The 24658-nt window shown below is 45.8% G+C and overlaps 1 protein-coding gene across 1 annotated transcript in view; it reads left to right on the forward strand.

Moving 5' to 3' along the window:
* Positions 1-24658, forward strand: part of WWC1 (WW and C2 domain containing 1) — a 153327-nt gene that overhangs the window by 68276 nt on the left and 60393 nt on the right. Inside the window, exons 2-3 of the mRNA XM_082652472.1 lie at positions 9224-9333; positions 19145-19348. Coding sequence (XP_082508598.1) covers positions 9224-9333; positions 19145-19348 — 314 coding nt within the window. The remainder of the gene's footprint in view (positions 1-9223; positions 9334-19144; positions 19349-24658) is intronic.

Below are 24658 nucleotides of genomic sequence, written 5' to 3' on the forward strand. Positions count from 1 at the left end.
ACACTGTAAGGTGGGTTTGAATGGTACTTACCTGAAAACGTTGTTTCTGAAAGAGGTCCAAGTGAGTTAACATATGTAAAGTGCTTGGAACAGTTCCTGGCACAGAATCCATGCTCAGTCAATGTATTATTATTTCTCCTGTTCTGCAAGTATGAAAACTGAGCCTCATAGAGTTTAAGTATCTTGCCCAAGGTCACAGAGCTAGAAACTGGCAGAGCCGAGATTTAAACTCAAGGAGTCTGGCTCCAAAGCCCTGTGCTCCTAATTTCTACTCTGTGCTGCCTCTTCATAGGACAAGATGCAGGAGAAAGATGTTAGAGAGCAGTGGGGACTATGTGCAGCTAGAGAGTGCCTGCCTTCTAGGCACGCTAGCTCCATTCTTAAAATACAGCACTGTAGTAGACAAACTTATCTATAAGCTGAATTTGGCCACCCCGTAGTCAGTTGGCCATGCCTAGGCTAATCCATGATCTGGTTCTCAGAATCTTAATCTTTTTTTTTTTTTTTTAACATCTTTATTGGAGTATAATTGCTTTACAATGGTATGTTAGTTTCAGCTTCACAACAAAATGAATCAGTTATATATATACATATATTCCCATATCTCTTCCCGCTTGCGTCTCCCTCCCTCCCACCCTCCCTATTCCACCCCTCCAGGCGGTCACAAAGCACCGAGCTGATCTCCCTGTGCTATGCGGCTGCTTCCCACTAGCTATCTACCTTACGTTTGGTAGTGTATATATGTCCATGCCTCTTTATCGCTTTGTCACCGTTTACCCTTCCCCCTCCCCATAGCCTCAAGTCCATTCTCTAGTAAGTCGGTGTCTTTATTCCTGTTTCACCCCTAGGTTTTTCATGACATTTTTTTTTCTTAAATTCCATATATATGTGTTAGCATACGGTATTTGTCTCTCTCTTTCTGACTTACTTCACTCTGTATGACAGACTCTAGGTCTATCCACCTCATTACAAATAGCTCAATTTCGTCTCTTTTTATGGCTGAGTAATATTCCATTGTCCATCATCAAAAAATCTAGAAACAATAAATGCTGGAGAGGGTGTGGAGAAAAGGGAACCCTCTTACACTGTTGGTGGGAATGTAAATTGATACAGCCACTGTGGAGAACAGTATGGAGGTTCCTTAAAAAGCTACAAATAGAACTACCATATGACCCAGCAATCCCACTACTGGGCATATACCCTGAGAAAACCATAATTCAAAAAGAGTCATGTACCAAAATGTTCATTGCAGCTCTATTTACAATAGCCCAGAGATGGAAACAACCTAAGTGTCCATCATCAGATGAATGGATAAAGAAGATGTGGCACATATATACAGAATCTTAATCTTAAATCCCAGCAAGTGAGATGCAGAGAAATAGCAGAAACACCACTGTGTCAGTGAGCTGGAGGGCATCCAGGGATGAGTAGGCATAAAGACATGGGGATGGAGGCGAAGGAAGGGAACAGGCCCAAGGCTCGGGTGTGTGATCCCAAGAGCTCAGTTCGGGGGGGGGGGTGGCCAGAGTGAAGGCAAGATTTAGCAGGAGGAGGTTAGCCACTGGTGTGTGGAAGCCTGGGTTAAAGACTAGAAGGGGGTAGGGGGAACAGTCTGGAACTTTCCCTCCCCATAGGAGAATGCCAGGAGTGAGAGGGAGTGACTAGTCTAAGAAAGCTTCTGGATAAACCAGTCCTACCAAAGTAGGGAAGCAAGGAAGTCTGGGGGTCGAGTAACCAGAATGTCTAGACAGGTGTTTTGAGAGGAGAGGGACGGAAGTGTGTGAGGGAAAGAAAACTTGGAAATTCCTGGTTGTAAATGCCTCCTTCAGAGAACAAATTTTGAGAGCCAAAGCCAATCCCGCTGTCACCTCTTAACTTTCTCTGGTTTAATTTCGCAAAAAAAACCAGAGAGCTTAAGCAGTCCCAAGTCGTCCAGGAAAGGAGACGGTGGAATACGGCGCAAGGCGTATTGGCTATTAGCATGAACAAGTATTTTGCCTCATCATGGAAAGGGATATAAACCCTAACTGATAAGAACAGGTAATGTTGGTTGAGCCCTGTGTGCCGTGGGCTCGAGCATAGCTCATTTTAACAGGTAGTCACTCTGAGCATCCCCGCTTTACTGATGGAGAAGCAGGTTCAGGCAAGTTAGGGTTCACGCCCAAGTGGACAGAGTGAGTAAGTGATGGCGCCTGCATTGCAACCCCTCTAGAGCTTATGATTTTTCTTTTACCACCACTCGTATCTCTCGAGTTGAAAAATGGGGACAGTGATGATGATGATGATGATATGATAGTAGCTAACATATCCGACCAGCTTAAGATGAGAGATGACACAATTCTCACGGTGCACAGAGCACAGAAGTCTCTCAGCTGTTAACAGCCCACATTTACTGAGGGCTTATTACATGGCAGGCCCTGCGCTAAGCACTTTACATGGATTATCTCATTTAATCCCTGCAACACCCTATGAGATTGGAATTTCTAAGTTTCACAGAGAAGGAAACTCCTAACAAGGTTAAGTAACACACCTGTGGTTGTAGACGAAGCAGAAAGTGGGTTTCAGCCCAGCATCAATTCCGCAGCCTTTGTGGGTAGCAACTACCCTGCCTCCCCATTAGCCGTGAAGCCCACCACCGTCTTCCCTGGATTACTTCCTTCTCCAGCCTCCCCGGCCTACACCCCGTCGTCTCAGTCTCTCCCTTCTCCCACCCCCTTGGTCTTTCACATCTGTACAGCTGACCTAGCATCTTATTAACTATCCCTGCATCCTCTCATTGCCTGGGGTTCACAGTCTAAGGTAGCAGAACCGCCATACATACTGTCACAGGGATGGGCCACTCCCTGCTGTCAGTGTAAGCCTCGTCTGCCTGGCCAGACCCTCTGCTCTCGAAGGCAGAAACAAGGCTTATTCAAGTGTCTTAGCCCTCGTCGTGTCTGGCGTGGGACCAGTCTGTTTACTGTCCATGCAGTAAATTCTTCCTTTTTTTTTAAAGCCTGATTGAGTTTATTTTTTAATTTTTATTTATAAATTTATTTATTTATTTATTTATTTTTGGCTGCGTTGGGTCTTCATTGCGGTGCGCGGGCTTCTCATTGTCGTGGCTTCTCTTGTTACACAGAGCACGGGCTCTAGGCGCGCGGGCTTCAGTAGTTGTGACGCACGGGCTTAGTTGCTCCGCAGCAAGTGGGATCTTCCCAGACCAGGGCTTGAACCCGTGTCCCCTGCATTGGCAGGCAGATTCTTAACCATCGCGCCACCAGGGAAGCCCACGCAATAAATTCTGTTGCTTGGAGGACTGATTGAAAGGAGGGAGAAAGGAGTTGAGGAGAGGGTGAGTCAGAGAGCCTCTCTGGGTCACCTTCTGCAGCTCGGCACTGGGGTGGCGCTCAAAGTCTTAACAGGGACCCCAGAGCCCCAAAAGCCCAGCCTCTGCCCACTCTACCTCCAGTCCATCACTCATAACGTGAAGATATGCGGCTTTCTTTTCTGTTCCTCACACCATCATCCCTACCCAAAGCCTTTGTACTGGCTGTTCCTGTTGCTTCCCACCATCTGGTCTCCCCTCCAAGATCACCTCCTCCGAGAAGCTTCCCTTGCTTCCCTTGACTGCCCTGCCCCACCCCACCCTTACACGTAATCCCACTACCCTGTTGTACTTTTCTGAATACTATGAGTCTCTGAAACGATCCTGTGGATGCATTTTCTGGTTGGGGTGTCTCCCTGACGGGAGCGTAGGGCAAGGTCCTGTCTGTCTCGTCCACTTCTGTAGCTGGGTGTTTGCTCCGATTCAGCTGTGGTTCATGTGCTCAGCCGTCCTCACCAACTATGAGATGGTGATTTTTTTTTCATCCCCAGATTCGTTTAAGGAATGAATGAAGGTGTTTGCACCAGACCGAATTAAAGGGAGGAAGGAGAATTGCAAAGATGGCGCTTTCTTCCGGCCACCCCAGCCTTGCAGGTGTGGGCTGCTTAGCGCTGGGGCTCTGCCGAGGTCCGGTGGCGGCGTGTCCTCAGGAGTTGTGTAATCCTGAGCTATGGGAACTATGCGTGTGAAACACCCCGGGGCGGGAAGAACCGGCCTGGCCATTGTGCCTGGGCTGGGAGGAGAGGTTCGGCTGAAAGTTTGGACAGTTCTTGGCATGCAGTCTGCAGGGCCCTTTAGAAAGCCATCCCGCCCAGTTGGCCCTCGGAGAGAGCACGGTCTGGGGGGGCCAGCATCCCGCTGGACGGCGATAAAGAGGTTACTGTGGGAAGCGTTCAGATTGCTCGGGAAGCACTAGGAACATGAAAGATATGTTATGCGTTCTTCAGTCCCAAGAGAATCACCACCCAGTGTTAGACTTGGCAAAAGGCTTTCTGCTCCTTCTCTGAGCTGCCTCCTTAGAAAAGACGCGCTGTCTGAATACTGAATGCCAGCCGTGGCGATGTGGAGCTGGAAAGAGGACGAGGGGCCTGCGTTCCTGGACAGGTGATCCCACAGAACCCTACCTGTCTCCAAGGCAACACATCCGGGCCCCTTTTTTTCCAAGAGAGCCTGTTGTGAAACATTCAGGAATGTTTGTGTTCCTTCAGAGATTTGTAATTAAGAAGAGGCAGAGCTAGTTCTCTTTTGGCGCTCTTCCCTCCTTCCCTCTCACCCCTCCGGCATTTGGGTCATTTGATTTCGCGATCTGGGTTTTCAGCAGCCCAGGACTTGGAGGCTGGAGGAAGGGACTGTACCGGGCTGGACTGGGGTGAATCGCTTCAACAGGGGCTGGGGGCTGGGAGTTGCAGGCAGGCCCCCAAGTCCTGGCCACATCTGAAAGCAGACATCTCTTCCCAGCTCACATTCTTGGCACTTGCCCAAGGGGAAGCACTGCAGGCCAGAGAAGCACCCACAGTTTCCCAGGGGAGACTGGTTTAAACGGACAGTTCCTCTCTCTGGGAAGAGGAGTGTGTGCACATGTATATATATGTGTGTGTGTGTGTGTGTTTAAATCCTTGTGCAGCTAAAAACGCTTCTCTTCATCCTTATTCTCTGAATGACACGTCTCTGCACACTGAATAATTCATCTCCCTCTTGGCATTTGTTCCAGAGAGAATCTCGCTGTCCAGATTTCTTGTAAGTTGCATAGTCTTCCAATAGAAGCTTTTCTCTTTCCCATGGAAGAGCTCTGGGAGTCTGGATATCAGCCCTCTGGGTTTTTTTTCCATGATCGCTTTGAAGGGAAGCCTGAATATCAAACCCAAAGCCTTCCTTTCTCCTCTTGCCCCCCTCTGTCTCACATTGGGTCCTCTGGATTCCCTCTTCTTTATCCCTGTGGGGCACGATGTCTGTGTTCACTGCAGGCAGGAATCAGCATCACAGCCCCGGTAGGATATCCAGTGTCGGGTACATTACTGATACTTGTATCTAACATTTACTTCAGGTCTGGCTTCTTGATGTCCAAGGCTGGAACAATCAGTGGAGTTAATGGTTTTCTGGAAAAGTGATGCATTTTGGGTGTTTTAGACCTGCCGCTTCTCCCTCAGTCCCCATCCTCACACACACAGCTCAGTGAATCCCTTGTCGTGGTAACTGTGAAACAGCTGTCTTTTCGTGAAGCAGTCGTGCATTATCCCAGTGTATTGAGTAGCTTTGCACCAAGATATAGAAAGAATACTGAAGTTGCAAACAGGACGCAGCTGGGGTACCTTCTGCCTGCTTCAAATTTCCCCCCTGCCCAGCTTCATCACCTGTATCTTGGGTATAGCTTCCTTTGTGTTCCAGATTGTTCTGAGACTCCCTTGGTCTTGTCAGTTTTTATTAGCAAAGCTCCGGTTCTGTAGTCAGGCAATGGGGCTTCAGGTTATACCTCTGGTGTTTGCCAGCTCTGTGGCGTTGGGTGTGTTTTCTCACTGGTAAAATAGAGGAAGAGTGCCTGTGGCCCAGAGAAGGAACATGATATGTACGTAACTTGTTTTCTAGGCCTAGATTTAGCCATTATTAAATATTTTTAATTCCAGCTGATACAGGAATATTACAGAGAAACTAGTTAAAAAAATGATTAGAAAGGAAAAAGTTAAATTATGTTAAAATCCCTATACCAAGATAGCATTTTAATGCATATCTTTCCAGTTCCTCTTCTATAAACATATACATATTTTAGGCAAAATGTCATATACTGTAACAGTATCCTGTGGCTTTTTTTCCTTAATAGATCTTTATTGGAGTATAATTGCTTCACAATAACTGTGTTAGTTTCTGTTGCACAACAAAGTGAATCAGCCATACGCATACACATGTCCCCATATCCCCTCCCTCTTGAGCCTCCCTCCCACCCTCCCTATCCCACCCCTCTAGGTGGTCACAGAGCACCAAGCTGATCTCCCTGTGCTATGCGGCTGATTCCCACCAGCTATCTATTTTACATTCGGTAGTGTATGTATGTCGATGCTACTCTCACTTAGCCCTGGCTTCACCCTCCCACCACATGTCCTCAAGTCCATTCTCTATGTCTACCTCTTTATTCCTGCCCTGCAACTAGGTTCATCAGTACCTTTTTTTTTTCTTTTTTTAAATTCCATATATATGCGTTAGCATATGGTATTTGTTTTTCTTTTTCCGACTTAACTTCACTCTGTATGATAGACTCTAGGTCCATCCACCTCACTACAAATAACTCAATTTCATTTCTTTTTACAGCTGAGTGATATTCCATTGTATATATCTTGTTCAACAATGTTGCTTTTCCTCATAGTGTGTTAAGAGCATCCTTCCATGTTGGCAAAATATAGAACACACCATTCTTTTTTGTTCTTAGGTATTCATTATTGTATTCACCCATTCCACAAATATTTATTGAGCACCGATCATGGGGCTTCTGTTGCTTAGATGCACCATTGATGAAATCATTTAATTCATCCCCAGGGAAGAATTTTGAAAGGTAATGATCCACACAGGGATTCAGGGAGCTGTGGAGAGGAGATGAATCTTTATCTTCTTGATTCTCTGGGTTGCAAAGTGTAACTAACAATATTCCCATCTCCCCAGCCAGGCTGGCAGGTGGGGCTTCTCAGGGCTGAGCCCAGGGAGAGGAATGAGTCAGTAACAAAGGTCTGACTGTGGTTGGCTCAGGCATTCCTGTTCCCTCCCAGATTTATCTGTCCTCAGTAATAGAGGCACTTGCCGTGGAGGAGTATGCCTCTGTATGGAGTTTTCCTTCAGAGGCATTTTCAAAGCTGTGTTAGATGAAATGATGTTGGATGAGATTTGGCCATTGGTCACTGGTCTTCATTTCTCCATAAGGAAGTGGGAACAAATCATTTACAGTAGTTTGAGGAAGAGGAGGAGTTACTGAGGGACATGGTCTTTTGTTTCTGAAGTCTGGGCGGGGCTTGGGGTGGAGCGGTGGAGTGGACTGAAGACAGCTTTGCAGAAACTTTATCCAGGTTGGCAAAGGTGCTCCTGAATGAAGTGCCTTCTGACCCGAGGAAACCACCTGTGTCTTCCCCACCTCTTCCTTCTTTTACTCCAAGACGGTGCCTCGTAATTTTGCGAGGGGCTCAGGAGATGCATTGAAGATGTCAACTTTCAAGAGAACCTTTCGGCTCACAGCAGGGGCTCTGAGGACAGAGTGCCTTGCTTGAAATCCCAGCTTTGTCATTGTTATGGACATCGAGAATGTTATTTAATCTTTCTTAGTCTCAGTTTCCCCTTCTGGGAAGCAGAGAAGAATGTTCTTTGAGCGTTCATTTGCACCAGCCTCTGCACTAAATGTTTTTACAAACATGACTTTATTTGACTTGACAACCTGGAGAGTTATTATTATCCCCACATTTCAGATAAAAGTACTGAGGCTCAGAGAGCGACTGTGCGATACTCGCACAGCTGGTAAGTGATACTTCTTGAATCCTTACTGGGTAGGGCTTAGTCTGTTGCATATCATATACGCCTCTGCCCTCATCCTTTGTCTCCCACAATACAGCAGTAAATTACTGACCAACAGAAGCTTTGGGGCTATCCATTCCTTCAGTCAATAGATACTTTTATTAGCCTACCAGACCCTGGATATATAGTGGTCCATGAACACACCAGGTCTACCCACCAGGGGCTCTTTCAGTGTTTCTTTTTCCCCCACATACTTTGCTTTAAGCTTGATTTGGAGTGGGTTTAAGAGGGAAGGGGATTGCACAAGATGGGAGAGTCATTTCGTACGGCTTGGAGGGAAGTTCTTGATCAGGAATCCTAGACCCCGTCTCACTCATCTTTCCTCCTGTCCCATTGTACGTCAGTTTGCCAATCTGTCTAAGGAGTGTTGAAGCAGAGCCTTCCGGGCTTCCAGAACTGGGAGGGGATTGGGAGCAGACAGGAGAGGGGGAGTATTAGAATATGTATTTTAGGCAGATACAGCTATGGGGAAAACCCAAAGGGGCCGTCTGGGGGCGCCGTTCAGGCGGACTTTTGTGTACCTAGATTCCCGCCTCCCTGCACGCTGGCTAAAGTGCTTGACCAAGGGTTTATGGTGTTTTCCAGCCTTGAAAAACCTGTGTGTGTTTAGCTGGGTGATTTGTCTGTCTGTCCATCTGACTTAGCCACCGAGACTGGGTGATTACCACCACCTCACTCCCCACAATATGGTGACTTAGAGGGTGGTTATCGCTAAAAGATCAGTTTGGCCTGGATTTTGCAGGGAAGGACAGCAGTGGGTACAGGCATTTGGGAATCGGCCCAGGAAGCAAAGAAATACGGCCAAACTCACAAGGAGGGAACATCTGCTATTCTAGATGCTGCAGTTAGCTAGCTTTCCAGAGGGGAAGTAGGTAGGACAGGCATGGGCTAGAGCCGGGGGGATGGCTGGGGCTGTGGTGGACAAGTGAACTGCAGGAGGAGCAGCCAGAGAGGGCTGGAGTTCGAGTCCGGAAGTAAGACTTGACCCTCGAGCCCTTTCCTGTGACCCCCCCTCACTTAGAGGTGCAGGAACAGAGGCCCAGAGAAAGCAGGTGACTTGCTCAAATCACTGCCCAGTTTGTGGCAAAGTTGGGAGCCGAGCACATTCCCCGCCTCCCTCCCAGGTGCTCCCATCCCGCTGCTCCAGTTATGCGTTCATCTTCCCAGGGGACAGCAGAGCTGGTGTCACAGTGCAAAGCTTCTAGATCTGGTGGGCCAGCGCAGAGGAGCAGGGAGGTTGAGAGCACCTACGTGTTGCGGGATCTTGGGGACCGTAGGCTGATGGAGTCTGTTTCTCCTCTCCCTTGCCAGGTACACCAAACCGCTCACCTTTGCTGACTGCATTAGTGATGAGTTGCCGCTGGGATGGGAAGAGGCGTACGACCCACAGGTTGGAGATTACTTCATAGACCACAACACCAGTAAGTTCCTGGCCGTCCTCCCTTCCCATCCCCTCTGCCCATCCCTCTGCCTCCTGCCCAGCCCCCCAAGTCTGGAAGAGCTACCAGCAGGGACTCATGAAGCCAGATTGTGTTTTGTTTCACATAGAGTTAGACAGAGATGTCAATTTAGATATAGATAGATAATGTATGCTCATATATAAATAACAGTTCAGAAGGATTTTAAATAGAATCGAAAACTCCACCTCTCACAACCCATCTCCCCGCTTTTACAGAGGCAACCACTGCTATCAATTTCTCGTGTATCACTCCAGAAATTTCCCAGTCATGCGTGTTTATGTGTATATGTACATAGATTCTTTTTTTTCTTTTTTACCTATATTGATTTCCATGCATACAGATTTTTTTCATATAAGGTAGATGTGTCCTTGCCATTGCCAGACCATTTTGGAGCAGTCACTGCCCCCAAAGCAGGTCCCCAGCAGCCAGCATGCACACGTATGTGTCTGTCATGGAGTGGGCTGAGTGTATGTGCCTCTAGCCCATCACACCGTTCAGCCCACCCTCACATCGTATCTGTGCTCCAGGTATCCTGACCCAGAGTGAAGATTCTTAGTGTCTTTGTCTCTCTGACTATGAGGGAGGCATAGGTTGATACAGGCAGAAGCATGTTGTCTGACAGGTGGAAGAACCCAGGTCGAGGTACCCCAGCTGGGGAGAGTTGATGTGTATTTGGGCCTCATCTGTCACGCACCTTCTCGGCCAAGACTATTCCTGTCCTCGGAAGTTCGCTGCCCCATTTGTTCATGTGTACAGAGGAAAGAGGATGTTTCTGTCTCGCTCTCCACCTTCTGAACTGTGGGATTCCTTTTTGTCCTTTCAGGCAAGAGGAAAATGGGATGCAAAGGCATGTTTCTGAAGGTTGAGATTAGGGCACCAGATCCCAGTGGTCCCTGTTTCCTGAGCGTGTACTCTGCGCTGTGTGCTGGGAGAGGAACTGGAGAGACACCACTCATTCAATCATCCCAGCTTCCCTGTGGCATGCTAGGGTGATTATCCCCACCTTATAAATGGGACTCAGAGGTAGAAATCGACTGCTCAATGCTCAGAGTCAAAACATGGCAGAGCTGGGATTTGAACTGGTGCTGGGAGTGGAGTCGGGCTTCTCCATCCACCTCCTCCTCTGGGTTTCAGTAGCACCTGGTCATACCTCTGCTGTGCCCCTCATCGCTCTGTAGTATAACCATTCACCTACTGAGACTAGCTCTTCTAGAGCAGGACAGTGTCTAATTCATCTGTCTAGTCCCAGGCCTTTGCCTGGTAAGGCACTTAGTAGGTGTGCACTTGACCTTTGCTACATAGAAAAGGGCATACGTGCATGAACGCACGACCAAGTGGGTGAATGAGCAGACTGTTGTTGGCACCAAAGCATAGGAGAGTTTCTGAGAGACAGCTAATGGCATTAATTGCATTGTTGGTGGTAGCCGAGGTTTTTATTAGCATTCATGATTGCATACGGGATAATGAGAAGTAAATATGCCTAATTGAGTATGTATGGGGAATGAGGTTAATGCTTGGAGGGCTGCACGGTATGCTGGGTTAAACACTGATGTACAGGACCCCTAATCAGTCCTTTCCTGTTTGTAATCGCTGAGTGCATCCCCCTCATTAAAATCTGATGGTGGGAGTGAGATTTTCAGGTGCTTCTGGGAGTTGTTGGAGAGATAGAAGGACGGAGTATCACGCAGTGGCAGAGTTTATTCTGGAGGGGATGATGGCAGAAATGGGGGTATGTGTTGGGAGGTGAGTAAATGAGAATCACAGTAGGAAGAATTCTCTCTGCTAGTTTTACCAGCTATCGGGCTACTGGTTTTCTTTTGGCTGGAAGGTGCTCTCATTGGACGGAGGGTACCACCTCCGCAGACGGAGCCAGTGATACAGATGCGGTATGTGTGTGACCATCGAGGCCCAAGCCCTCAGAGCTGTGGGCTCAGACCAATCCTCTGTGTGTCCACTGACTGAAATTACTCTCTTAAGAGTTCTAGACACAGTAGAATTGAGCAACAAATTAAATCCACCATCCAGCGTTCATTCATTCAGCAAATATTTATTGACCTCCTACAGTGTTCTAGGCACTGTTCTGGGAGCGTGGGGTACGTGAGAGTTCAAAATGGCAATGATCCTTATCCTTACAGAGCTTTCATCTTGGCAGGAGAAACAGAAAATAAACGGAATAAGTAAGCAGATTATGTAGTATATTAGACAATGATCAGTGTTACGGGAAAAGGGGAAGCAGAGCATGGGGCTGAGGTGTGCTGGGGTGCCTTTGTGGGTGGCGGGCAAGGAGAGTGGTAAAGGTCTTCAGGAAGAAGACCTTGTCGAGAAAATGAGATTTGAGCTAAGACTTGAAGGAGGTGGGGAGAGCGTTTCAAGTAGAGAGAGCTGATCGAACGAAAACTCCACCGCGTGATCACATTTAGCTTGCTTGAGGGATGGCAAGGACGCAGGTGTGCATATAGCAGAATTTGTGAGGAAGCGGAGAGAAGGGTATCAGGCCAGCAGGGTGTGGGCAGTGGTCCACCTGAAGGGTTCAGGCTTTTATTCAACACGATGGGAGCCATTGGAAAATTTTAAGCAGATGAGTGGTGTGACCTGTTTTATGTCTTAAAAGGGTCACTCTGGCTGCTTTGCTGAGAATAGACCTTAGTGGAACAGGGGCAGAAGCAGGGAGACTTGTAAGAGATGATTGCAATAGTCCAGGTGACAAAGGACCGTGCCCCAGACCAAGGCCGTAGTGGTAGAGGTGGTGAAAAGTGGCCTGAAGCTGGAGGTATTTTCAAGACAGAGCCAACAAGCCTTCCTGATAGATTGCACATGGGGTGTGAAAGAACGGGATAAATGAGCCTCTCTGGGCCTGAGCAGCTGGCAGGATGGAGTTGCCATTTATTGGATGGAGAAAACTGCAGGAGGAGTGGGTTTAGGAAGGAGGACCAAGGGTTCATTGGGATGTGTCGCATCTTCCATACCTGTTATACACCTGAGAGAAGATGTCGCTGGTCAGTTTGATGTAGGAATATGGTGTTTGGAAAAGAGATCTGGGCTGAAGATGTGTATATGGGAGTTGTTGGCATATAGAGAGTATTAAAGACATGAAGCTGGATGGGATCACCAAAGGAATAAGTCAAGACAGAGAGAAGACAATCAAAGAATGAGCCATGGGGTCCTCAGACAGGAGAAGGTACAGAGAAGAGGAAAACCAGTCATGATTCTGGGGAGTGATCGGAAAGGTGGGAAGGAAAGCGAGAGTGTCTTGGCAGCCATGTGAAGGAGGCATACCGAGGAGAGAGGTGTCAACCCCGTCAAATGCTTCTGACAGATCAAGTACGAAGAGGACTGAGAATTGACCGATAGATTTAGCAAACCCCTGTGACGCTGGTGACCCTGACTTGGAGGGCAGCTTTGGACAAGGACTGGGGGCAAAAGCCTGACTAGAGTCAGTCTAAAAAACAACGGAGGGGAGGCATTGGAAACAGCAAATATGGACAACTCTTTCCAAGATATAACCTTCTTTCATTATTTCATTTATCCGTATTCAGTTTTCCCACTGCCGTGTACATCCAGCATGATTAGATGGTTTTAATCAGTGATCAAGTTGTGTGTTCAGCTGTTTTCTCTTCATACTATGTCATGAATATTTGAGAGATGCTGCCTAGTCTTCATATTTGTCATTTTTAATGTATCAAATAGGTGTATTGATACATTTTAACACATAATGAGTGTACCATAATACCCCCCTATTGCTGACCTTGTGGGTCCTTTCCATTTGTTTGTTATAAATAAATAACACTAGGGAAGAATCTTTACGCATATTGCTTTTTTCTTCTATGATACTTTCCTGGAGTTGTATTTCCAAATGTAGGATCGCTAAGTGAAAGATTATGAACACTTGTGAGACTTGTGGTACCTCTTCCTAGTTTGATAAGTATTTCTAAAAGATCGTATCAATCTGTATTGCCACAGCAATAAGGGTACTATTTTTCTCATACCTTCATCAGTCAGTATGGGGCTAGTTACTTTTCGATAAATTCATCACAGGTTTAAACTGTTACTTCATTGTTTTTCGTTTGCATTCATTTCCATACTAACAAGGATGGACGTTCTCCAGATGTTCAGCTGTTTTTAAGACAATTGTCGTTCAAGCCGTTAGAGAATTCAATAGTGTTAGTCACGTGGGTGCGCGTGTGGTGCGCGTAGAAAGCAGGCGTGTGATGGGTAGAGGCGGGGAGGTGAGGGATGTGTGAAGTGCGGTGAACGTGTGAGCTGTATGGAGCGTGAGTGTGGAGTGTGTTTGTAGGTAGAGGTTTGGAGCCTGGGGGAGGCTGAAGAACTGGGTCTCAATGATGGCTGCGCCCAGTCGGCTAAATGTTTACTGGAAGTAGCTGCATTTTGGGGAGAGGGGGCATGAGGGGGAAGGGGATAGAGGGATGATGTTGTATGTAGCTGAGTTCGTGACATGCTGAATGATTAAACTCTGTCCATGTTTAGCTTTAATAAAAACAAGAACTCAAAAATAGTTGGCCAAGGACATCTCTAAGAACCTGCCCAGGTGTAAAGTTATCTATTCTGGTGAGGTGGACTTAAGGAAGTGGAGCATCAGCAGAAGCGGCTGGTCTTGGGAGGATCCCTCAGAGTGTGACCAGTTCAGGATGAACAGCAGTTAGCACAGCTCCTTACGGCCACCTAGGGAGCTGTCCCCAAAGGACAGTCTTTTCAAGAGTTGTTAGTACAACTGGTATCCATGTGAAAAAAAATACATTTCCACTTCTACCCCTGCCTCACACCATATGTAAAAATAAATTCAGAATGGACCACAGACCTCAACATAAAAGCTAAGACTATGGGCTTCCCTGGTGGCGTAGTGGTTGAGAGTCTGCCTGCCGGGTTCGTGCCCCAGTCCGGGAAGGTCCCACATGCAGCGGAGCGGCTGGGCCCGTGAGCCATGGCCGCTGAGCCTGCACGTCCGGAGCCTGTGCTCCACAACAGGAGAGGCCACAAGAGTGAGAGGCCCGCGTACCGCAAAAAAAAAAAAAAAAAAAAAAAGCTAAGACTAGAACACTTCGAGAAGGAGACTAAGGAGAAAATCTGCAAGATTTTAGGGTAGGCAAAGGTTTTTTGGACAAGGCACAGAAAGCACTAAGCATACAAGAAAAAAGTAATAATTGGACTTCATTGAATTAAAACTTCTGCTCTTCAAAAGACCATTAAGAAACTGAAAAAGCAAGCTACATATAAGGAGAAAATATTTGCAATACATATATCTGACAGCAGATCCGTATCAAGAATATAAAAAGAACCCTTACACCTTAATAGTAAGAAGCCCAACAACGCAATAAAAAGTATGAGCAAAAGATTTAAATAGACACTTCACTAAAGAAGACATACAAGTGGCCAAGAAACACATAAAAATATGCTTTACATAATCAGTCATTAGGGAAATAGGAATTAAATCTACAATGAGGTACGACTATACACCCACTGTAATGACTAAAATGAAAAGGATTGACAGTACCAGTGGTTGGTGAGGAGGTGGAGGAACTGGAACTCTAATTCACTACTAGTGAGGATGTAAATCAGAACAACCATTTTGGAAAACAGTTTTTTAGTTTCTTATAAAATTCAACATATAATTAACACACAAGCCAACAGTTCCACCCCTAGATAGTTTTACCTAAGCAAAATGCAGACATTGCAAAGACTTGTGCATGCATGTTCATTACAGCCTTATTCATAATAATCTCAAACAGCAACCCAAAAGTTTATCAAACAGTGAATTATGCTGTGTTCATGCAATAGACTGTTATTCCACAATAACAAAAAATGGACGACTGATACAACCTAAATGAGTCTCAAAAGCCTTATGCCAAGTGAAGGAGGTGAGATCCAAAGAGCACGTACTGCTTGATTGCATTGTCATGAGGTTCTAAGACAGAACCGGAGGGAGGAAGTGGGTGGGAGTGACGGGCACAGGACTGCAGGGTAAAGGAACCATTTACACATTGATAACAAGTGGTAGTTTGTGGTGTCTGCGTTGGTCAAAACATATCCAAGTCTACACTTTAGACGATTGCGCTTCATTGTATTTAAATTACGCCTTAATAAAGGTGATTTAAACAGTGTATTGATGCCCACTTAATACTGCAGACCAATTAAATGGAAATCTCTGGGGTAATTTCCAACAGGCAACCAGGTTGAAACCAGTGTTCTGGTGTGGGGTTGTGGGTTCTGTTTGTCTGCCTGTGCATCCATCTGTCCGTGTTGGTTTGTGCTACAGAAGAAAGCCTGGGTCACCAAAAATGGTAGCCAAGCCAGCCTTCAATTAAGCCTCTCACGTGCTTTTATGCTCCAAGGAGCGCGGCCTCCAAAGGGAGGGCGCCACTCTCAAATTAAACCCAGAGCACCATGGGGAGGATCCATCCAGGGGTGCCCCAGGGCAGTTGTCAGGGACCCAGCATTTCACCTAGCCCTCTGGCAGGTGATTCTATCTGGAGCCCAGCATCGCACCTGCCAGCCTTGCCTGCCACCTTCAGTGACTGCTCAGCCCACCCGTGTTGTCACCTCTTAGCAGGTGATATGTTGAAATTGTTTGGGGAGCTTTGCGGGTCACCATTGCCTCCTTCCCACCCCCAGAGATCCTGATTTAATTGGTCCAGGGGTGGGGTCTGAGCATCGGGATCTAAAAAATTTCCCCCAGTGATTTTACTATGCAAACAGGCGTTCTTGGACATGGGCTGCACAGCAGTTAGTTACCTGGCGAAGCTTAAAACTGCCAATGCCTGGGCCCTACTCTTGGAAACTCTGAGGTTAAGTGTTCTGGGGGCAGAATTCAGGCTTTTGTTTTTATTTTTGTTTTTTGAAGCTCCATAGCTAATTATAATATGCTGAGTGGACCTAGTGTACTGGATGAAGTACCAACCTTTTTTTTTTTTTTTTAAAGCAATTTTGCTGAGAGTCTCGGGGAAAAGGCAGTCTCATAAGGCTGTCTGTGAGGATAAAAATTGGTACAACCTTTGGGATGATAATTTGGTAGTGTCTGTTAAAATTTAAGATGTGTATACCCACTGACCCAGTAGTTCCTCTTTTAAGGAATTCCTCTTTTTACACTACAGAATTAATAATAGCACACGTTCATAGAAGTATGTTTTTAAGAATCCTCACTACAGCATTGGTTGTGGTAGCAAAAGAACTGAAAACAATCCGGATGTTTCCTGGTAGTGGTCTGGGAGACCACTAAAGCCCTATCATAAATAAATCTTAGCACCATACCATGGAATACTATGCAACCATTTAAATGATTGAGGTAAGTAAAAAATAAAAATGAATAAGTAAAAACAGTGGTAGAAATGAAAAAAAAGGATAAATTAAAAATTGAGGTAAATCTTTATGTACCTACAAGGGAAAATGAACACGATATATCATTTGGAGATGAAAGCAAATTGCAGACCAATATACATGACATGGGCCACTTTACATTAAAAATAAATGTGTGTGTGTAGATATGTATGTATAAACAGGTTTGTATATAATCATAGGGCAATATCTGTTAGTGTGTGAGACTCCTAACGGCAGTTACCTCTAGGATGTAGGATTGGAGAGATTTAAACTCTCATTTCTTACTTTACGAATTTGCAATGGTGGAATTGTGAGATTTTTCTTTTTTTTTGTATTTTTCAATATTTTTCCCCAAAATGTAAATTTTTAAACATATGACAAACTTTAAAAAACATCTTCACCCTGGCCATGTTTCTTTTCTTTTCTGTGGCCCGTGTCAGCCAGAAGTGCGGGACCCCTGAGGGGAACCCAGGAGTCCCTAACCCTGAGGGAAGCCACATCTGCTGATGGGAAATGGGACCCCACAGTCTTTCAGCCCAGCTTTGTAAATTCTCTCCTCTCGCTTTTTTTCTTCTCTTGCAAGTGTTCCTCCATCTTACTAGGTTGAAGAGTTGCAAAGCTTTCTTTGTGGGAAGCAATTTTTGGCCCCTGCCGGCCATCTTCACACCTTGTTTTCTTTCCCAGAAAAAGGGAGGAGGAGAGCTTGAAGAATTGAATAGTTTTGGCTTTACTCTCACCATCATTTGTTTACTTTACCTGGGTGTAAGTACACTACAGCTTCCTGGGAAGCAGTGAGGCAGGGCCCATTATCCTCTTTTATAATTAGAAAAGTAGACTCAGAGAGGTCAAGCAGCCTGCCCATTGTAACACAGTGATTATTGGCAGGCATGAGAATGTGGCCCTGCTATCTCTTGGATTATTCTTCCCGTCTCTTCTTTCTTTCATTGGAAATACTCATGGGGGCCTATTCAGGAGGATTGAGAGCTAAAGGGACTGCAGAAGGAGGTACAAACTCAAAGCCCTCAGGAGCCACACACATGACATAAATGAATGAAGCAGATAAATTGTGGACCCACAGTGGCCAGATCTTCTGAATGATCAAGAAAAACCAGACATCGGGATTTTAATGTATAAATCTCCTTGTTTTTACATACCAGTAATCAGTTCAAAATTAATAAAGTTCTTTGGGCTAAGCAAAACCTATCTACAGGCTGGATTCACCATATGGCTGTGATTATACAATTTCCGGTGTGTTAGTTGCCCCTTACCCCACCCACCAACTGGGAAATGACTGAGGAGTTGACAGTCAATGGGCATTGATACTTGGACATGGTTTTGACCTCTTTGACATCTGCTCAGCCGCCAGCTACCCTTTTTAAAAAATTTTTTTGTCTTCTGACTTTTTCCCAAGTTATCACTATACATATTTATTGTACACATAATTTTAAAAAATAAAAAAAGAATGAAGAAAAGGCATCCTACCATCAAGACATATCTGCTGTTGATAATTTGTTAAGTTTCCTCCTAATCTTTTTGAGAATGTATATATGTATTTTGATAAATACAAAATTATTTATGCAGTTTTGCACCCAGTACTTCTACTCACTTTTATATCATAAGCACCTTTCTGGTTTTTTTTAAATTTTTTTCGAAGACATTATTTTTAATGGCTGTTTTAGTGTATTATGTAAATATAGCATACCTATTTGAGCAGTTATTTCCTGTGTGACCTTGAGCAAGTCAGTTAACCTCTTTATGTCTCAGTTTTCTCTTTTGTTTAATGGGGGTAATAAAAGAATCTTCCCTGTAGGGTTAATGTAATGATTGGAGGAGTAAATAGATGTAAAGTAATTAGAATAGTGCTTGGCATTGAGTAAACATTAAATAAGTGCTTGATGATTATTATGGTTTTGTACAAATGCATTTTTGCCTGAATTTATTGCTTTTTATAATAAATTACTACAGGAGAAATTATTGGACAAAGGATGTTAACGTTTTAAGGCTCTTGATTTTCATGGTCAGATAACCTTCTAGTAAGGCTGTTCTAATTTACATTTCCAACACAGTATTTCTTCATATCCTCTGAAATATCAGTTATTTTACTTTCCTTTACTCTTTGCCAAAGCGAATGACCTTAATAAGCGTCTATAATGTTGTTGAGCCTCTCTGTCTAGATTAGAACTCATATCTGGCCCTTCCTCTGGCTGTTCTCAGACAGACTGACTTCAGGTTTGTAAACTGATCCTGGTTTGTGTGTGTGTGTGTTTGTTTGCTTAATCCAAAGGAAGAGTCTCTGTTGTTTAATAGGTAAGTTTAACCCATTCACATTTATTGTGATTTTCTACTTATTATGCTTTTTCTTTTCTGGTAGTAGATTCTACAGGCCACCAACTCAACAGACATTTGTGAGGTGCTAACCTAGGGTCTCTGGGGTCTGTTCTAGAAACCACTCAGATTGAGGATCCCCGGGTACAATGGCGGCGGGAGCAGGAGCACATGCTGAAGGATTACCTGGTGGTGGCCCAGGAGGCCCTGAGTGCACAAAAGGAGATCTACCAGGTGAAGCAGCAGCGCTTGGAGCTCGCGCAGCAGGAGTATCAACAGCTTCACGCCGTCTGGGAGCACAAGCTGGGCTCCCAGGTCAGCTGTGAGTACCTCCCCCGCCCCAGGACACCCACAAACACAACTACAGGGAAGAGGGAGTGGCCACACTGAGTCTTGCCTCTGTTGCCTCTCAGCGTTTCTCAGAGCTACCTATTTTCGTTCATCTCCACTCCTTGTCCAAACCACCACCCTCTCTACTGTTTTCCGGCTCCTACTTGTGCTTTGCAATGATTCATCTACCATTTTCATTCCATTTCCGTTCATTCATTTGTCATCTCAAAATGCCAGACTTATTACCTGTCTTCTTATTGAAAGCCCTTCAGTGGCTGGGGGCAGTGGGGAGTTCTTGGTTAATGGATAGTTTCAGTTTGGGAAGATGAAAAAGTTCTGGAGATGGATGGTGGTGATGGCTGCACAACAGTACGAATGTCTTTAATGCCCCTGAGCTGTATATTTTAAAATGGTTAAAGTGGTAAGTTTTATGTTATGTGTATTTTGTCCCATTGCTCTTTCCATAGCCCACACAGTCACACGTGATCAGGCCCCTGCTGGCCACGCCCACCTCATTGCAGGCTCTCATTCACTAGGCTCCAGATGCGCTGAGTACGTACATCGTGCTCCTCTCGCCTGCCCTGCACCTTTCCACCTTGGGGCTTTTGAATTGCTGCTCCCCTGCCTAGGAAGCTTTTCTATTGGTCTGTTTGCACAGCTGGCTCCTTCTCACCCTTCCAGTCTCTTCCTTCAGGTCATGTCCTCTGAGAGGTTTGCTTCTGACATCCCCATCCACAGACTCCCTTCCCCAGCATTAGCCTCTGCAATGGCTCTCTGTTTATTTTGTTCATAACACGTATCACAGTACATCTGCTTATACGCTGCTGTCGGTATTTCTGAGTGGAGGAGATTTCCTGTCTCCCTGGTTTCTGCAGGAGGAGAAGAGGCGTGCCAGGGTCCCCAGTCCTCATTCCCAACATAGGGAGATGCCAGATCAGTAGCTTTCAAGGAGCCCGTTGACCTTTTCTGATGTGTTGAGGGTGTTTTTTTTTTTTGGTAATTTACCACTTTTTTTTTAACTTTTTAGAAATTTTAAATTTTTTTAATAATATTTATTTTCTCTTATTTTTTATTTTTTTGGCTGCGTCAGCACGTGGGATCTTTGTTGAGGCATGCGGAATCTTTCATCGTGGTGCACGGGCTTCTCTCTAGCAGTGGTGTGCGGGTTTTCTCTCTCTAGTTGTGGCGTGCGGGCTCCAGAACGCAAGGGCTCTGTAGTTTGCGGCACGCAGGCTCTCTAGTTGAGGCGTGTGAGCTCAGTAGTTGTGGTGCATGGGCTTAGTTGCCCTGCGGCATGTGGGATCTTTGTTCCCCAACGAGGGATTGAACCCACGTCCCCTGCATTGGAAGGCAGGTTCTTTACCACTGGACCACCAGGGAAGTCCCTACCACTGTTTTTTTTTTTTTTTTTTTTTTGCGGTACGCGGGCCTCTCACTGTTGTGGCTTCTCCCATTGCAGAGCACAGGCTCCGGACGCGCAGGCTCCGCGGCCATGGCTCACGGGCCCAGCCGCTCCACGGCATGTGGGATCTTCCCGGACCGGGGCACGAACCCGTGTCCCCTGCATCGACAGGCAGACTCTCAACCACTGCGCCACCAGGGAAGCCCCCTACCACTCTTTTTAATAACTAATACTTTCCTATGTTTAATGAGTGCTTACTACATGCTAGCCTGCAGTCTGAATATGTTATTTCAGTTAATTCTCATAACAGTTCTGTGGGCAAGCACAGTTAATATCCTCCTGTAACAGATAAGGAATCTGCAGCCTAGAGAAGACCAATAACATGCCCAGGGTCTTACAGCTGGCAAGAGGTGATAAGTTGCAAACATATAAGTTCCGTCTGTCCCAACAACACCTGCACTGTGGGCCAAAGGGCCAGCATTAGGCCACAGTGTCAGGGTGTCCGTGGCTTGGCTGGGTCCTTAAACACTACCCCTGTCTTTGAGAAGTTTAGTCTGGGAGGAGGACTGTGAGTGGTTTATTCACTATCCCAGCCCCGCCCCGTTCCTTGGCAATTCAAGAAAAAAAAAACAATCTCAGATTATAGAAAAGAACTGGATTACACTCATTAGCTATTTCTAGGTCAAATAATGTCCTAGAGATCATCATGAGGGTTTTAGCACTTAATCTATCTTAGTCAGCTGGGGGCTGCCATAACAAAATACCACAGAGTGGGTGGCTTCAACACAGACATTTATTTTCCCACAGTTCTGGAGGCTGGAAGTCTGAGGTCAGGATGTCAGTATGGATGGGTTCTGGTGAGACCCCTCTTCCTGACTTCTCACTGTGTCTTCACGGGGCACAGAGAGAGAAAGAGAAACAGCAAGCTGCTGGTGTTTCTTCTTATAAGGTCACTAATCCCATCATGAGGGCCCCACCCTCATGACCTCATCTAACCCTAATTACCTCCCAAAGGCCCCTTCTCCAAATACCATCACATTAGGCATTAGGGCCTCAACATATGAATTTGGGTGGAACACAATTCAGTGTATAGCATTATTCTTACCAGAGCCCTGGAGGGAGATATTAATATTGCTCGTGAAACTCAGATTCAAAGAAGTAGAGGAGGGCTTCCCTGGTGGCGCAGTGGTTGAGAGTCCGCCTGCCGATGCAGGGGACACGGGTTCGTGCCCTGGTCCGGGAAGATCCCACATGCCGCGGAGCGGCTGGGCCCGTGAGCCATGGCCGCGGAGCCTGCGCGTCCGGAGCCTGTGCTCCGCAATGGGAGAGGCCACAACAGTGAGAGGCCAGCGTACCGCAAAAAAAAAAAAAAAAAAAAAAAAAAAAGAGGGGAAACTGTTCTAGACTTAAAAAAAAAAAAGCCTATGGCAGCATAAACCCAGTGAAGTGTTTGTACCTTGACTAGACCCTGGGTGGAGGGGAAAGCTGCCATAAAAGATATTCTCAGGCAATTGGAGAATTTTCTTAGTTATCATAATGATGTTGTAGCTATGTAGGAGAATGTTCTGTTATTTATTTATTTATTTAATTTATTTTCTGTATTTTTTTCTTGGCCACGTCAGGTCTTCATTGCGGTGCGTGGGCTTCTCTCTAGTTGTGGCACACAGGTTTTTTCTCTCTCTAGTTGTGGTGCGTGGGCTTCAGGGTGTGTGGGCTCTGTAGTTTGTGGCACGCAGGCTCTCTAGTTGAGGCCCGTGAGCTCAGTAGTTGTGGCATGCAGGCTTAGTTGCCCTGCGGCATGTGGGATCTTAGTTGCCTGACCAGGGATCAAACCCGCGTCCCCTGCATTGGAAGGCGGATCCTTTACCACTGGACCATCAGGGAAGTCCCGAGAGTGTCCTGTTTTTAAGACACATGTGTGGCATCATGTCTGCAGCTTAATTCCAAAAAAGTCCGGGGGGGGAAAAATGAAAAAATTATGGTGTCAGTCTTAAATGAGCAGATCGATGATACATTGTTGGTTTTGAATATGGGATAGGTTTTCGTCTTTTGCCACCATTTTCCAGTAATCATTCTTTGAGGGCTTGCTATGAACCAGGCATCCTACTGAGAGAAAGAACTGGAGTGGAGGGAGGGATAGACAGAACATATGTGGGGAAATGTTCAACGTTGGTGGATCTAGGTGAAGGATCCATCAGTATTCATTACATTATGCTTTCAAATTTCCTGTAGACAGAAAGTTTCCAAAGTATAAAAGTAAGGTGGGGAAGAAAGAGTCAAGTGACAGGAATGAAGCATTCCTAGTGCGGGCTATCCTGAGTGTTGTGGGATGTTTAACAGCATTCCTGGTCTCTCTACCCGCTAGATGCCTGTAACATTCTCCACCCAGAGTTGTGATCACCAGAAACGTCTCCAGACACTGCCCTAGGGGGGCAAAATTGCCCCCGGCCGAAAACCACTGGTCTAGATAAACCACTTAGCGCAATTTCCTTAGAACATATTAATGGCTCAATAGATATTCTCTTGACAGGAAATACATTTTGAGAATGTCGACTCTGGAGCTGGACTGCTGGGGTTCAAATCCAGGATATGTAACTTCCTAGCTATCCGTGTAACTTTGCACAAGTGATGCAGCTTCTCTCTGCCTCAAATTCTTCATCTGTAAAATTGACATAATAATAGTATCACATTGAGGTGTTATGGGGCTTAATTTAGTTAAATACAAAGTATTTGGAATAGTAGTTGTCACATTCTTAAGCTCGCAATAAATAATAACAATATTTATTTGATATTATTAATTCATTGGCATTTGAAACGACAAAGATTTTTAACTGATCCCTGGAACCAATAAGAATAAATACATGATTCGTGGTAGGAATTGATACAGTCCTATCATATGACTTCGGACGCTACTAAATGCTCCATCAGGTTCAAAAACACCATCATTTTGGTTTTTCTTTTTCTTTTTTTTTTTTCTTTTTGGCCTCGCCACGCGGCATGTGGGATCTTAGTTCCCCGACCAGGGATCGAACCTGTGCCTCCTACATTGGAAGCTCGGGGTCTTAACCACTGGACCGCCAGGGAAGTCCCAAGACACCATCATTCTGAATGTTAAAGAAGGAGTCATCTCGGATCACTAGTCCTAAGATGCAAACCAGTGAGGAATGGCCCAGTCCAAGCATCCCAGGGAAATAGGCATGACCCAAGGCTCCTCATGACTTTCTTTGGATTTTATAAGCCAGGTTTGCCTTCCAAGTCAAGCTCTCCAGCATGTTGATAGACCGGTGAGGTAACATGCCTCCCTCTAACTCAGATGATCTGCTGGGGCTTGTGAGAGTTTTGCCACCTTGCCTTGGCTGCTGTAGGGCTGTGGCTGCAGGTGGGGCCCTGCCCTGGGGATGGAGGCTTTGTTGTCATCTCTGGCGCAATCTCTAGCTCCGTGGGGAAGGAGAAGAGAACTCACATTTAATGTACACCTATTAAATTTCTGGAGGGCAATATGCCGGCGCTCTACTTATGTTTAAAGTAACCTTGCTACACACACACACACACACACACATGCACACACGCACACACAATCTTGCGAGTATTGTTGTTCCCATTTTACAAATAAAACTGAGGCCCAGAGAGGGAAAGTATCTTCCCCAAGGTCACACTGGTAAAAAGTGGCAGGAATAGCTTTTATACCCAGGAGTATCTGACCTCAAAATCAGTTCTCTTCATTTAATCCAAGTCAGCCAGTCAAATTCTAAGGTTTGGGGGCTCTACTGGGGTCCCTCCATCCTCTGAAAGAAGAGAACTTGGGAGAGCTGGGTTCTTTGGGACCTCACCATGCTCCTTCCTCCTCCGGGCCTTGGTTTCCCATTTGAAAAATCAATCACTGGGAGCCTTGCAGCTAAA

This window comes from Grampus griseus (assembly GCF_964374135.1).
Source record: "Grampus griseus genome assembly, chromosome: 3".
Taxonomy (NCBI): Eukaryota; Metazoa; Chordata; class Mammalia; order Artiodactyla; family Delphinidae; genus Grampus; species Grampus griseus.